Source organism: Microtus oregoni, unplaced genomic scaffold, assembly GCF_018167655.1.
Source record: "Microtus oregoni isolate MIOR12 unplaced genomic scaffold, Mior012 000015F_ref0000493, whole genome shotgun sequence".
NCBI classification, from domain to species: Eukaryota; Metazoa; Chordata; class Mammalia; order Rodentia; family Cricetidae; genus Microtus; species Microtus oregoni.
Genome location: NW_024543074.1, coordinates 42,639,946 through 42,656,691, shown reverse-complemented (window position 1 = coordinate 42,656,691; position 16,746 = coordinate 42,639,946). Strand labels below are relative to the sequence as shown.

Sequence of the window (16,746 nt, the reverse complement as noted above, 5' to 3'; positions counted from 1 at the left end):
TATAGGAAATCGCGTACCTGAAGAATACAATGGTCTCCCAAAGGTAGAATCGCAGAGTGTTGAAGCTGTACATTTTCTAGATTCTTGTGCTGTAAAGTCCACGAGTTATGGGGATGCAAAAATGTTTCCGATGGGCACCGACGAAGCCAGAGAGCGCCTCTGGGGAAAATAATCCAGATGTTTAAAGGAGCTAGGGAGTAGAGGGACAAGGTGGCAGAGCCCGGGGAGAATTGCAGCCTGGCGGCTTGGGCACCGCGGACAGCGGCGGCCGTGCAGGTTCAGCACCACGGAGAGCGTCCAGCCCGGCTGCGGGCGGGAAGAGCGCTGCTGATGCTCAACTCGCTGGAGGCTCCCTGCGGCGCTGGGAGGCACTCTTGGGGGTGGGTATATTTTCTTCTTTTCTTTTCTTTTTTTCCTTTTCTTTTTTTTAACCCTTGATTTTATGTCGAGATGTCCAGCTTCATGCAAGCAAGAAATCCGTGGGGATCAGAGTCCTGGCCTCGGACCCTTAGACCTGGCTGGCATCTTCTTTCTGGCCCTGGGCTGGCCCGAGGGGTTGTAGGGGTTGTGTGTGTGTGTTTGTGTGTGCGTGTGTGTGTGGGGGGAGGTGGAGCAGGTGACGGTGCTGGCTTCAGTTAGATGTCGGAGAGTGTGCCAGGCTGGCGCATCGCAACCGAGTCCCGGAATCTCGTTCCCCTGCCTCTGTTCCAGTCTGCTGTTGCCTTGCAGTTCGCGTTCTCTGGTCCCCGCCGAAGAAGTTGGGATTGCTGCAGGAAAGGTGTCCCATTGCTTTGGGGCTGCAGGTGCAATAGAGCCCACCACAACTTTCAGGGGCCGCTGGGGTCCATGGCTTCCCAGCAGGGCTCAGAATCCCAAGCTTTCAGGGGCATGTCGGGTTTCTGAGCTCGCGCATCTTCTGGCTTTCAGATCTTCAGACTTTCTTACTGCATTAATTTAACAAACTGGCGGCGTAGAGGATGGGCGGGGGGCAAGGGCCGACGGGAGGGGGTGGAGAGGGGAAAATGGGGGGAAAAACTCCTTAGAAGGTTCAAACCCTCCCACTCGAGGTGTTCATTGGCCCGCGGCTGCAAAAACCATATCTTCTCTTCAGGTTTGGCCAATTGTGTGTTAGGCTCTGGGTTGAATTTAACCCTTGAAGTGCTGGTAGAGACCAGCTTCCTGCACTTCCCAGGCCCCAGTGTCTTTGCAGGTCTTCTGTTACTCCAGGGAGGTCACAAAATTCATCTTTTAAAAGACTGCAGTCTTTTTTAAAATTTTAACTTTGATTTTTTTTCTTAAAAAACAAAATAGTCCGTTGTAAGTGAAACACCACGAATCCCAGTCCAGATGTGCTCAGGTTACTCAGTGTATCATTTAAAAAGGCTCACTTGGAACCAGAACCCTCAAGTTCTTATATTTTTTGGTTGTGAGCCTAGCCTTTAACGGCCGAGCCATCCCTCCAGGCCCCTCAAGTTCTTTAAAGTGTGGAAGCTATAACATTTGGGTCCAGAAGATGTAGAAAAAAGTCTGGTGGACAGAGTAACTCTCCTTTCAGGGTCACTGTGGTAGGAAAGTTCAGGAAAAAAACAAAACAAAACAAACAAACAAAAATCCAAACCAACAACAACTTAGTTTCTAGGGTCAAAAGGGAGCTGAGCTGCCTGGTCTCTTTTGAGAAAGACAGAAGTCACACTCCTCCATCGGAACCAAAGATCCATCATTCAGGCTGGGAAACTGGACTCCCGGTGAACGGCAGAGGCAGGGAGTGCATGCACAGATCTTGTTCCCGTGGTGCTCACCTTCCTCTCATTTCCTTTCACCCGGCTTCCTCTGTTTCTCTACCTTATCTGACTCTCTGAAATGAGATATACATTTCACTGTTAAGCCCATCTGGGGAGGTAGAGTTAATCAGATTTTCTCCCAGCCAGGGGACTTTAGTGGATTAATAGCCTCTGCAGGATTTTCTGGCCTGCTGGAACTAGCTGGGACTCTGGGGGCTCTCCCTTCCAATGCTGCTAAGAGAGGACGAGCCTTCCTTTACCCAGCATATTCAGGAAGTCCTTTCTTAGGGTAATAGTTCCCACATCTCTGTTCTCTGCAAGCTTAGCTCTTTACCTGAGTGAAGCTTCCTTTCCCAGCTCAGGGCCAGACCAGCAGAACCCCTCTCTAGTACTGCAGAAGTATGTGCCAAAGGGACTCTCATGATTTCCCCATACCAGGGTTCCCAAAATGTTTTCAGTAGTGACTGAAAAGGAGATTTGCTATCGATAGTGGGTGCTCACGAATCTGATACAAATGTCTATGTAGATGCACCATATTGAATATATACATGTAATTATGTAGCACATGTAATCAAAAGCTGACCAACTTTTGCACACCAGCAGACACCCCAGATGGCCTCATTGCTCTCTAGTCACACCTTAAGGTAAATATCATTGTCTTTGCTCATGTGTTTGTGTGCCTATATGTGTGTGCTCTTGAAAGTGAAGTTATCCTCTCTCTCTCTCTCTCTTCCTCTCTCTTTTCAGACAGTCTAATTATGTTGCCTTGACTGGCATAGAACTGGAACTAGATATGTAGACCAGGCTGGCCTCAAACTCACAGAGATTTACCTGTTTCTGCCTCCTGAGTACCGGGACCAACATCTCGCACCACCATGCCTGGCCTAATAAGTGTGTGTACTCCCATGTGTATCATTTTGATTTGTGCTCTGCATTAATCCTAAAGTGAACCTGAAGGGTTTATTTGTGTTTGTATATTTCTGTTTGCAATCGGTTTCTGTCCAGATAGGCATATATGTTGATATATTTCTATATGTATGTATATGCCACATATATGTCTCAACAAGAGTCATTGTGGTGCGCCAGAGACATTAAAACAAGTAACAAGTCAGCAACTGTATCCCAGCCACAGCAGGCTAGGAAACACCTGCACAGTCAGATATGCATGCAGTATCTAACACTTTCTTTCACTCCTCCCATGATGGAAGTGTGTGTGTGTGTGTGTGTGTGTGTGTGTGTGCATGTGTGTGTATGTTGTTGCTGTTGGTGAGTGTGAATATTTCCCAGCTTGTGGTAAGAGAAGAGAGTGATTATGGTACAAAAGAGGAGTACTTGTGTTTTTGACGAGTTTCTGTTTGTGTGAGGCTGACAACATTCATTCAGTCACACAGATGAACTGAGTATGCCTCAAGCATAGGATAAACAGTGGTCTGAACTCCTGGGATAGGCAGCTGCTTCAGAGACAAGTAAGAAAGCCAGAAAGCCAAGGGTTTGTCCAGTTTATTAACTTTTTCAAAGAAACAACTCTTTGGTTGATTTTGTATATTTTTTTATTCTCAATTTCATCCTAAGTGTAAATGGATAGGATGACATGAACATTAAAATTTCTGAACAGTCAAGGAAATGATTGGCAGAGTTCACAGACAATCCACAGAAGGGTAGAAAATCTTTACCATGCACCCCTCAGACAAGAGGTTGCTATCCAGAGTTGTTCACAAAGAATCACAGAAAATAAATCCCAAGGAAATAAATCTACAAATCAACAGATGGATGAATGTCTGACCAGGCTGATTTCAAAAAGGAGGAACACAAATGGCCAATAACTATTTTAAAAGCTGTTAGTGGTATACAAATTAAAACTACTTTTAGACAGGAGGCAGAGGCAGGCAGATCCCTGTGATTTCGAGGCCAGTGTGGTCTACAGAGTGAGTTCCAGGACAGGCTCCAAAGCTATACAGAGAAATCCTGTCTCGAAAACTAGAAAACAAAGCAAAACAAACAAGAAACTACTTTTAGATACTTCCTCACCCCAGTCAAAATAACTGTCATCAACAACCCTGCCAACAAATATTGGAGAGGATGTGGAGAGAAAAGAACCCTTATTCATTCTTGTTGGGGTGTGTGAGTTCATAGAGCTTTTGTGGAAATCACTCTTGAGACTTTTTTAAAAATTAAAAATAGAACTATCATGTGACTCAACTATTTTACTCTTGGACACATACCCAGAGAATTTAGTACCCTACCACAGAGGGTACCTTGTGTTTGTTGTTCACTAGCCAAGAATTGGAATCATCCTAGATGCCCATCAACAGATGAATGGTTAATGAAAATTTTATATATATATAATCTCAAAACTTGTTCACTGACCACTATGCATGAGCTATACCATGTGTGTGCCCACACACTTGCCCCTCCTCTCACACAAATAAAATAATAAAACATGTAATACAATTTTAAAGAAGAAGAAAGTTAAGGGGTTTATAGTAACATGGAGATATGTTTTTATATGAGGCAACCAGATCAGGGAATGTTCTGAAAGAAGACATATGAACATCTGTTGAAGAAATGAGGACTGAGACAGAGGAGAGTTTTTCAGGTGAGGGCAAAAGCTGCAGGGAGACAAAGGAAGGAGGAATATATTAGAGTGTGCAAATCCCTGATCCAGTGGGCCTAAGGGGAGAGGGGCAGAGAGACTTTGGGGCTAGACTACTTCTAGTCACTGGGGATTAGTATTACCTCCTGGATAAGGACTTTGAGTTTTACTTAAGTGAGGTAGGGAGTCACTGGAGTGTGTATATGTGTGTGTGTGTGTGTGTGTGTGTGTGCGCGCGCGCGCGCATGTATGCATGTTTTTCTGTGTGAATTCTTTTTTTTTAAATATTTATTTATTTATTTAGTATACAATATTCTGTCTGTGTGTGTTCCTGCAGGCCAGGAGAGGGCACCAGACCTCATTATAGATGGTTGTGAGCCACCATGTGGTTGCTGGGAATTGAACTCAGAACCTTTGGAAGAGCAGGCAATGCTCTTAACCGCTGAGCCATCTCTCCAGCCCCTTTCTGTGTGAATTCTATGTGATGGATTTGTGTGTGTGTGTCTATGTGAATCAAAGCAGGAGATACTCATCAGGAACAACTGAAAATATTCTTCTTAGTGACTGGCCTTTTGTTCAAGTGTTTATGTACAGAAGGAAAAAATTAATCCAGAGAGATTAATCAACTTCCCCTTAGACCAGTAGCAGTTGGCAGAAGAACATGAGGATCTTAATTGTAGCTAAAAAAATCTTCCCAGTGCTTTTGTTTCAACTAAGAGGAAGGACACACAGAAAAAGGATCAAAGCAATCTAGAAGGGAAGGGATTCTACCTGGATTATTAATGATATATAAAGATAAATACTATGTATTTAGAAAATGGACTTAATACTCTTACCGTAGCAAACAGCTTAGTTTAGCCTGGCTTACCTTAGGCACGTGCAGAACTCTTACATTTGCCTATAGTTGGGCTACATCATTAAGCATAATGCTCATTTTATTGTAGCCTGTACACACACACACACACACACACACACACACACACACACACACCACCCCATAGGAGGTGCTCAGTAAATATTTCCTGCAGGAATGAGTGAATAAATAATTGAAAGAAAAATAAAAAGTTTCAGGCAGAGGCTTTAAAGAGAGGGGAAATGAGTGTGAATCAGGTGAGATTTGCCATCATGTGCCACCTGGTATTAACAGTGGGTGTGTAGTGACTGGCTGTGCCCACACTGCCCTGAGAGGCACCGTTGACATTCTGTTAATTAAAAATGAAACAAAATGGAGCCTAGGCAGGTGATCCGGAGGCTGACAGTGCTTGCTGCTCTTATAGAGGACCTGAGTTTGGTTCCTAGTACCCATGTTCAGTGTGGCACATAAACCATCTGTAATGCCAGCTCCAGGGGATCTGCTGTCCCCTTTTGGCTTCGGAGGGCACCTGCATGAACTGGGGCACATACAGGCAAGCAGACGCACATATCTGTGCATTTATATACACATAAAAAAAAAACAGGCATGGTGATGGATGACTTAATTCCAATACTCGGAAGGTAGAGGTAGGATGATCTCTGTGAGTTCAAGGCCAGCCTGGTTTACACATGAGTTCCATACCAGCCAGGGCTACAAAGTGAAACTCTGCCTTAAAAAAGAGAGGACCCCCAGGACTCCTTGGAAACTCTCGGTGGCACCAGGTCTCTGTTCTGAGGCACAGCTGCTTTCAGTACCTCTGGTACTACCAGAGCACTGATTAGGTACTCAGGGCTCAGCGAAGCAGAATGACTGACTTGTCTAGTTCTCAGAACTGTACACGGATGTGTCTGAACGCTGCATTCCAAAGCCTAGAGTGAGGGAAGAGAACGAGGCTCTGCAAGGAGGAAATGAATGCCTGCTATCAATGCAGATCAGACCCCAGCTTCCTGCCCCAGCAGCTTGACACCCACATGAGACCACGCATTATCTTCCTAGACCTCATTTCTATGCTTCCCCTCAGCCGCCTTGCTCCTTTCTTCTCAGCCTGGCTTTAACTCTTATTTCATCTTTATTCAGTCGGTTCTTCTTGCTCAGCCTCTTATCTCTTAGAGTTTCCACAAGGACTTTGCGTATTACGGAGTCTTGGCAGAGGATACAACTTTTTTTTTTTTCTGAGTCTGTTCTTTCACTTGAGTTCAATTATTTGTTTTGTAAAAAAAAAAATGTATGTATTTGACTTCATTTGAGTCTGATACTATATTGAGGTTGTTTCCCCCTTTAGCCAGTGTTTACTGAGGTTTTTCTTTCGTGTGTGTGTGTGTGTGTGTGTGTGTGTGTGTGTGTGTCAGGAGCTGTGTAAAATGGTAGCAGAATAGTGTTCATTCACTTGAAAGGAGAGGGTTCAGAAAGAAACACTTGCAGTTCATATTTTAAAATGACTTGAAGGCCAGGCATGGTAATTCTTGTCCACAATCTCAGCACTGTGGATGCCAACACAGGAGGACTGCTAGTTCAAGGCTAGCCTGGGCTACTTTATTAGTTACTTCACTTGTCATTCTACGTACCTGAAAAGAAGCAGCTTAAGGGAGGAAGGACTCATTCTGACTCACAGTTTAAGAAGGGATGTGGCTCATCATGGTGGAGAAGGTGTAGCTACAGGCTGCTCCATGGCAGCAGGACTGTGAGGCTGCTTGTTCACATGTCAGGGGGTCAGGAAGCAGAGAAAGGGAGGGTGCTGATACTTAGCTGATGCTCTATTCTCTGCCCTTTATTTCCTAAAATGTCCATGGATGGTACTACTTATATCCAGGGTAGGTCTTTTTTCCTCAACTAATCCTCTCCAGAAATGCCCCCTCCCCCTGGCACACTCAAAGTACATCTCATTAATGTCACGGGCGTTTCTTGGTGATGTGAGTGTTTTTTTTTTTTTTGAAACAGGGTCTCGTTATGTAGGCATGGCCTGGCACTTGCTATGTAGACCAGGTTGGCCTTGGATTCACAGAGATTGCTTGCCTGTGTCTGCTACGTGCTAGGAATGCAGGTGTGAGCCACTATGTGTGACTTTGAATGCATTCCCCCCTTTTCTTGAGACAGAGTTTCTCTGTGTAGCTTTGGATGTCCTGGAACTCACTCCATAGACTAGGCTGGCTTAAAACTCACAGGGATCCCACCTGCCTCTACCTCTCAAATTCTGGGATTAAAGGTGTGCACCACCACCACCTGACTGAATGCATTTCTTAACCCAATCTAATGGAGAATGAAGATTAACTATGGCAGCCTCACAGCAATTTCCAGGCCAGCCTTGGCTGCATAGTCAGCACAGACAAGCAAACTGTCAACAAATCACCTCTTAAAACTGAATACACAGGGGGAACATTTAATGAGAGTAAGGTAATTAGCGAGAGGTGGAAGAGGGGAGAAGATAGGACAATGAAGTGAATATCCACAAAATACATCCTTTATTTTATATTCCAATTATTAGTAAGGGGCTGAGGAGAGGGCACAGTTGGTAAATTCCTGCTGCACAAGCATGAGGACCTGAGTTCAAATCCCCAGCATCCACATGAAGTTGAGTACTGTGGTTCAGGTTTAAACCCTAGTGCTAGGAGGTAAGAGTAGAAGAGACAAAATGGATCCCCAGAGTTCATTGGCCACCCAGTCTAGCCAATTAGTGAGCTCCATCAGGTTCAGTGAGAGACCCTGTCTCAAAAAATAAGACGAAGGGACAGATATCATCTGATGCTGACCTCTGGTCTTTGCATGCATGCACACACATGTGTATATACCCAATATGAACATGTACATATACTGCACACAATTTAATTAGATTGAAGTAAATAATATATGTGTTCCTTTTTAAGAATTATTTATAAGACAAGAATTGCCATATCACTCTATAGAACACAGCTATCCCCCTCCAGTCTGTCTCGAATCTAACCCCTGACTGTTCCCTGCTCACACACACCAGCCCTGCCGTCCCCTGTTCACACACACCAGTCTTGCCGTCCCCTGCTCACACACACTTGCCCTGCTGTCCCCTGCTCACACACACCAGCCCTGCTGTCTCCTGCTCACACACACCAGCCCTGCTGTCTCCTGCTCACACACACCAGCCCTGCTGTCTCCTGCTCACACACACCAGCCCTGCTGTCTCCTGCTCACACACACTAGCCCTGCCGTCCCCTGCTCACACACACCAGCCCTGCTGTCTCCTGCTCACACACACCAGCCCTGCTGTCTCCTGCTCACACACACCAGCCCTGCTGTCTCCTGCTCACACACACCAGCCCTGCCAATCCCCTGTTCACACACACCAGCCCTGCCGTCCCCTGCTCACACACACCAGTCTTGCCGTCCCTTGCTCACACACACATAGCCCTGTTTCTGTTGCTTGTTTCATTCACATGGGATTGGTCTGGAACTTTCCTTCTTTGAAATACTTTTCTCAAATTTTTATACAGAATCGCTGTTTTGTGGCTGTTCTTCTCCTTCTTTCTCTGTGTGGAAGTTGTACATGTGTGCTTGTGAATGCAGATGCTGGAGGAGAACACCACTGGGCAACCTTTTCACCCTAAAGCACATTTATCTATCTATCTATCTATCTATCTATCTATCTATCTATCTATCTATCTATTGTGCTAGGGTTTAGAACTTGGTGCAGTAGGTAAGTGTTCTACCACTGAGCTACGCTCCTAGCCTTTCTTTCTGTTCTTTATTATCCTCTATGTAGGATTGGTGTTATGGGGCTGGAGAGATGTCTTAGTGGTTAGGGGCTTGCTGCTCTTCCAAAGGATCTAAGTTCAGCTCCTAGCACCCATGTCTGGCAGCCCATGATCAACTGTCATTCCAGCTCTAGGTGACCTGATGCCTCTTAGCCTTCTCATGCATGTGGCAGATAGATACTCATATTCACACTAAAGAAAAAGTTTGGTGCCATTCTTTTTTCAATGTTTGCAAGTGTCGACTGGTGAAATTCTTTGGAGGCACAGGTTTCTCTGTGGAAAGCTTTTGCTCTCGAGCTTTCACTTTTACTAATTTTTAAAAAGCAGTTAAGGGGTCATTCCAATTTCGTCTTTTCTAGTAATGGTCTTGATAAGCAATGCATCTCTAGGAAACCATCCGTTTCATTTAAGTGTTTAAGTTATTTGCATAAGATTTGATAACTCCCTGATTTTGTTAGCGTGTATACTTTGGTGACATCTTTCTTATTTGTCATCTTGACGCATGTGCACCCTCTTTTTCTAGACAGTTCTCCAAGACCAGCCATTTTATTTTATTTTTTATTTTCTTCTTCAATCAAATCACTGATTGGCCCATTAGCTCTAGCTTCTTATTGGCTAACTCTTACATCTTAAATTAACCCATTTCTATTCATCTGTGTATTGCTATGAGGCTGTGGTTTACCAGGTAAAGTTCCAACATCTGTCTAGGCGGGGCTACATGGCTTCTTTTTGACTTTGTCTTCTTTCTCCCAGCATTTGGTTTAGTTTTCCCCGCCTACCTATATACTGCCCTGCACAGGCCTAAGACAGTTTCTTTATTAATGGTATTCACAGCATTCAGAGGGGAATTCCACATCACCTCCCTTTTTTGTCTAATTAAAAAGGAAGGTTTTAACTTTAACATAGTAAAATTACATATAACAAAACAGATATCAAGCAAAAATTACAGTTACAATATTTATATCTACTTTATCTTTTATCATAACTAAGGAAAAGAATAATTATAACTATCTATTCTTCAACTCCATAAAAGGCTCCAGAAGGATATAATATTACCTAAGTTAACAGGAAGTGCATTGTAAGAAACTTCCAAAATTTAGAATTGACAGAGATGTCTTGGTACCTGGACAGTCACCCAAAGTTCTTCTGTACTGTTGGGGTGTCCATCTTCAGTTCACAGGCCCATAGTATCCAGCAGACTTTTTGGTGAAGCAGGAAATTTCAAAGACAGTTTTGCCTATATTGGCAGTTTGTCTGTCACTTTCTTCTGTGTCCTGCAGAATGTCTAGTAGACTTTTTCATGAAGCAAGAACCCTGAATGACTGTCTCACCTTTAAGCAAGTTCAGCAGTCATTTCTCTGTGGGTCCTGCATGTCCAGTTCATACAGCATAACACTAAGCAGTTCAGGCAAGAGCAGTTTCTTGCCCAAATGGAGATCAGCCATTTTATTAGTCACTTCAAGCAGTAAACCTTAAATTTTCCTGTATTATACATTTTATCTGTTACATTTTGGGGGCTCTCATCTTGTTCATTTTGTGGGGGTTCTATTTAATTCTCTCTTCTAGTTTCTTGGATGAATAGTTGCATATTTGACATCAAGCTTTTTAAAATTTTTCTATTTAAATGTTAAATATTTAAGACATTGAATTTCCCCTAGGCTTTGTGTCCTCAAAGTTATGGTAAATTATAATTAAAAAAATTTGAGACAAAGTTTCTTGTTGAATCCACTGCAGCTGACTAATTGACTAGGCTGGCCAGCCAATGAAATCCAGGGACACAACACTTTCAGCACTGGGGTGATAGACCTGAGCCACAACACCTGGCTTTTATGTGGATTCTGAGGATCTGAACTTCTTGGCTTTTGAGGCTAAGCTCATGTGTATGGTGTTTGAAGATGTAGCTCCATTCTTTCCTGGATCACTCCTTATCTAGAAAAGCTTTACAGTGACTTCTGTCTGGTCTTTAGAAGTCATTAATCTTTAGTTTTCCTGGTTGTTTTTGACCTATAATCAATTTTTATGTGAGGGAGACAGTTTGGGTGTGCTTTATATATACCCACCTGAGACTCACCCAGCTTTGTGGACATGGGTCTGGGTGCATTTCCTCAAGGACTCTTCTTCACCTCCCTTCCTTCTCTCTGACCCCGCCATCTGGGAGTTATATGTGTGTTAGACCTTGTTACCCTCTGCTCACTGTGCTTCTTCTACTTTCTCCTTCTGTTTTTCTGTCTCGGTCAGAGTCATTGCTCCTTTTTTTTTTTTCAGTAAATGTTCTGCTGTGTTTAACCTGATTCACACTTATCTGTCATGTTAATTTCAGTTTTTTTTTTTAGCTTTCAGCTCTAGTATTATCACTTGGTCCCTCCCTCCCTCCCTCTCTCCCTCCCTCCCTCCCTCCCTCCCTCCCTCCCTCCCTCTGTCCCTCCCTCCCTCCCTCTCTTCCTCCATCCCTTTCCTTCCCTTTCATTTCCTCTCTTTCCTTACCTCTCTCCTCTCCCACCTAGATTTACTTTTATTTATGTTTATGTGTCTCTGTGTGCCATGTATGTATGAATGTTGAGGAGGGCCAGGAGAGGTGTTAGATCTGATGGAGCTGGAGCTACAGGCTGTTGTGAGCCTCCCAGCATGGGTGCTGGGAACTGAACTCAGTTCTTGGCAAGAGCGACAAATGCTCTTAGCCACTGACCCATCTCTTCAGTCCTCACTTCTGTTTTCAGACTCAGTCCATAGTCTGTTCTTCAAACAGTGCTGAGAGTAGTTTCCCCCTCTTCTTCCTCCTCCTTTTTTGTGTGTGCATTCATGTGTGTGAATGAGGGTGTGTTCATACCACTGTGCATGTGTGGAGGTCAAGGGACCATCTTAAGTGTTACTCTTCACCTTTAACCTTGTTTGAAGCAGGTCTCTTTGCTGATTTTCTATTGCTTATGCCAGGATAACTATCTTACAAGTTTGCAGAATTCTCCTTTTCCTATCCCTACCACACCCCATCTAATCATAGGAGCACTAGAATTACAGATAGGAGCTATTGTACTTTATATGGGTTCTACGCATTCAAACATAGGGCCTCATGCTTCTGAAGCAAGAGATTTTACCCACTGAGCTATCTCCTAGTCAAAAGAGTAACATTTAACCATTCAGTTTAAATATTTCCAGGGCATCCCTTGTGCACACAGAATGAAATACAGCTGATCATAAAGACCCACATGATTGGCATTGCACCCTTCTCTGACTGTGCCTCTGCCACTCTTGCCCAAGCTACAGATATTTGGTTACTCTTGTTTGAGTTCAGATATTTACCTGGTTGGTTCTTCCCAGCATGCAGATCTCAGGTAAAGTACAATCTCTTCTCTGACCACTTCACGAAGGGTCCCTTTCCAACTGCCACCATTTGTTGTCTTATTTTCCCCTACAACCATAACCCTTATTTAACTTTTTTTGTGGGCTTATGAATTCCTTTTGTATTTTAGAATATAGACAGCAGAATAAGAGGCATTCTATCTCTCCAAATTTATTGTCTGTTTATTTCCCGCTGCTGTGATTAAAATGCTCCAACAAAAGCAACTTAAGGGAGGAAGGTTCATCTGATGCACAGTCAATCACAGAGGGGAAATCACATCAACAAGAGCTTGAGAGATTCAGTTATGGTGAGTCCACGGTCAAGAGCAGATCGCAATAAATGGATGCATGCACACTAGTCTTCAGTTTGCCCCCTCCATTTTACACAGCCCAGGATCCTCTGCTCAGGGAGTGGTTCTGCCCACAGTTAAGAGGGATCGTCCTGCAGTAATTAATTTAAGAGTTTTGCATAGACATTCTTGGAGGCTGACCTTAATGTAGATACTCCCACGTTGAGGCTCCTTTCTCAGTGGGATCTAGGTTATGAAGTTGACATAACATCACCACCTCATGACTATAATAGATCATAAACACACCAAACATTAAATGGATGAATGGAACTTTCCAAGATTTGCTTTCTATGCTGAGCCGTGTTTCAAGGCTTTGATTATAATGATCATATCGCACAGAGCCCTATTGTCTCCTGTTTACAGAGCAATAGCTTTGAAGGGGCAGAGAGACCACTTTCCTTCAGTTATAGCAGGAAAATGAAGGGTCTGAAGGCTCAACTCCACCTTTAACCTCTAATGTCAGGTTTTAGATTCATGGTTGGTATTACACATTGTGAACTATGGGTTATAATCAATTAGGTTTTCTCTTTGCCATTTTCATGGGGCCTCTTTTCTCCGTGCAGGGATGGCTTCATGTAAGATGTGTTGGTGTGTGACTGTAATGTCAGCACTTGGGAGGCTGAGTTAGGAAGGCTGTAAGTTTAAGCCTAGCCAGGGCTTCACAGGATGACCTGCTCAGACGAACTCTTTCCTTGTTAACAATGTGGCATTCCCATGGTTTTTACCATGTCCCAGATTACAGTTTTGTTGGAAGAGATTCGAGGGGAGATAGCTGCTCTTTTTGCTTACCCAGATTATGTGTCACCCTTCTGGGACTCCCCCTGGGATCCTCCCTGAGCAATGCTTCTCTCTTACCCACTGTCACTGTGGTCTGGGGGTCTGATGGTCACAGTGCTCAAATCTGTGATTGAATACCCGACAAGGAGCCACTTGCAGGAAGGAGGATTGGGATCAGAGTTTGAGGATGTGCTCCACTGTGGGAGAAGCTGCTTGTCTATGGGTGGATGGCACAGCGGTGATGGCAAGCTCGTGAGCTGCTGCGCTCACATGCGGATGCATCGGGAGGCAGAGGACATGGGGGTTGTGGTACTCATCCATTTCCCTCTTCCTCTTTTCAGTTTTGTTTTGGACTCTAGCCCGTGGGTGGGTGGGGGTCTGTCTCCCAATTTAAGCCTTTCTGGAAATGTTCTCACAGGCACACACAAGGTGTACCTCACTAATACCCTAGGCGTTTCTAAACCAAAACCAAACCAAGTTTATAATATGAACATAGAAAGTTAGCCAGAGATTCCAGGGTAGGGGGACACAGGACTGTCAACCAATACATTTCAGTTTCTAGGAGGTTCATGGTCAGGATAAACACATGATACTGGTCCACTCACTATTTTAATCGTGACTCTTTCACTGGAAAGAAATTCACTTTAAAATGTTTTTCTTGACTATTTCTTTTTTGATAATAGACAGGCTTCCAGCTCGTTATTTTCCAGTCTCGGCTCCTGGGTGCTGAGATTGTAGGCAAGTGGCACCCCACTCAGTTCCTTAACTCTTTTTTTTTTTTTTGAGACAGGGTTTCTCTGTAGCTTTGGAGCCTGTCCTGGAACTAGCTCTAGATCAGGCTGGCCTCGAACTCACAGAGATCTACCTGCCTCTGCCTCTTGAGTGCTGGGATTAAAGGTGAGCGCCACCACTGCCAGCTCAGTTCCTTAACTCTTAGACTCTGATATATGCAGAGGAGAACCAAATACGCCCTGCTCCACAACTAAAACAGAATTAAACAGAAGCTAATGCTGAAGAAATGAAAACGCAGAGCTTGAGAGAGCCGGATTTCTCACAGTGCATTGCGAGTGCCTATTTCTAGCCGTGCTCAAGTCATCATCTCCCCCGGCCTTTTCAGTTAAATGGACCAACTAATTTATCTCGTGCTCAAGCCAATTGCAGTTGGATCTTTCTTTCTATTACATTGTAAAGAGTGCCAATTCATACGTGCTCCATAAAGGGTGGTTGATGGTTGATTGACTGTGGGTCTATCCTTTTGCTTAACACAGGAGTATGTAGCCTGGTAAGAGGCTTAGGGTGTTCTGAATAACCTTGAAGAAGCTTCCCCCATCTCTCCTCCCACAGTTGTCTGCTGTGCTTTTCTGTCTCTGGCATCTCAGTGCAGGGGGTCTGATGTTTGGATGTCAATTGAGCAGAAATGATGGTAATAGGGAGACATCCTTCAGTAGGAGGTCCCACATGGCCAGAGCTGCTAATTGGTGAAGGCGGTGTCTTCTAGAGAAACTGAGGCATGTGTCACTGATGATAAGAAAGCAGACACTGAGTTGTCAAATCCTAATTTGGGAGTTGTGAGATGTCAGAGCTGATTCAAGTCTCCTAGGGTAGACCACGCTTGCAGGCTCTCTTCCTACTCACAAGCAGCATGGAGAAGGCCTTCAGTGTAGCTGGCTTTTGCTGATCTTGGAATCAAAGCTTATACTTGGAAGGTAAGTCCCACTCATGTGCTATGCATCAGGCAATGGGGGCAAAGTTTGTGTGTGGGGGCTTTTGAGGTCAAATTTGGGCTTTTCTACTTGTTAATGGGTGACCTTGACAAAGTTACTTGCCACCCCCGTACTTTTGTTGTCCCATGTGTAAGATGGTGGTGACAGTGACACCTACCTCATTAAGCGATGAAGCTTAAAGCAGAACACACGGAGAAGTGTGTGAGCATTATCAATGCCTCTACTCCACCTTCTCTTACTAGGCAGTCCTGGGCCTGTGTGCTGGATAGTTTTATGTCAACTCGACACAAACTAGAGTCCTCAGAGAGAAGAGCATCTCAGTTGAGAAAATGTCTCCTTAAGATAGGGTTGTTGGCAGGCCTGTAGAACCTTTTCCAAGTTAGTGATTGACGGGAGAAGAGCCCAGCCCATTGTGGGTCATGCCATCCCTGGGCTGGTGGTCCTGAGTTCTATAAGAAAGCAGGTTGATCAAGCCATGAGGAGCAAGTCAGGAAGCAGCACCCCTCCATGGCTTCTGCATCAGCTCCTTCCTTAGATCCCTGCTTGGCTCGAGTTTATCTTCTGACTTCCTTTGATGATGACCTACCTGTGATGTGTAAGTGTCAGCTAACAAACCCTTTCCTCTTCAGGTTGCTTTGTTCATGGCCTTTTATCACAGCAACAGTAACCCTAACTAAGACAGTTTGTGTCCTGACTTTCTTTGGGATTGCCTTGGTTAGTCATTCCTGATAGCATCATGAGCTTCAGGCTGGAGATCAGGGCAGGTCCTCTTGAGACCCCAAGGCCTATAGCACAGTTAACAGACAACTGTGAGACAGGGGATTGAAGTCATCGAAGCCTCTGGCCACTTCCCAAAGCCAACAATATTAGATGAAAGTTACAGTATCTTCTCTCTATTCTCTTCTGGGGTCCTCGCTGCTGGTTCTTATTAAAGACAGTTTTCTCCAGATTTTAGACAGTGTTTTAAAAGCTTAGAGTCAAACACTGGTCTCCCAAAGGACTGGATACAGTTTCTTCAGTTTTCCCTCAAATCCCTGACCTGAATTTCCAGCAGCTGGGTTATTAGTGAGTCAACAAAACATGTGCCCGGGGGATAGAAATTCATTCTTGTCCTTTGGTCATTTAGAAAACATCAAGAAGAGAGAGTTCTGCTTCCAGCACACTCTGGGCTTGAGAGCAGAGTTGTGCCCTGAACCATTCTCTGTCCTACACTTTTAGGATTTAATGAGAGAGCAATGGAATTTACTCTGAAACTCTCTTCTGTACACTTTTTATTTTGCATCAAGTCGTCAAGAAGACATTGTTACCATTTTCATTTAGCATTTGAAGTGATGTGTTTTGTGCCTCTTGATCATATGTATCCCCAAGTCCCCTCTCCCACAACTGAACTCACATGTGCAACCAGTTCCTCCCGTGCACATAATCAAAAATGATAAAAACAAGGATTTAGAGAGCCATCCTCATCACACATCTTCTGTAACTACTTCCAGAGTACTTTCAGTGGTCCTTTTAAAGCCTCTCGTGATACAAGGCTGGGAGTGTGCACTTCT

At 44.2% G+C, this 16,746-nt stretch overlaps 1 protein-coding gene across 2 annotated transcripts in view; it reads right to left on the bottom strand.

Annotated features, from left to right (window-relative positions):
• Glra1 (glycine receptor alpha 1) overlaps window positions 1–910 on the bottom strand; it is an 85,650-nt gene extending 84,740 nt beyond the window's left edge. For both annotated transcript variants that reach the window (XM_041665020.1, XM_041665021.1), the window contains exon 1: window positions 18–910. In XM_041665020.1, coding sequence (XP_041520954.1) covers window positions 18–73 — 56 coding nt within the window. In that variant the 5' untranslated portion in view covers window positions 74–910. The remainder of the gene's footprint in view (window positions 1–17) is intronic.
• Between the last annotated feature and the right edge of the window lie 15,836 nt (window positions 911–16,746).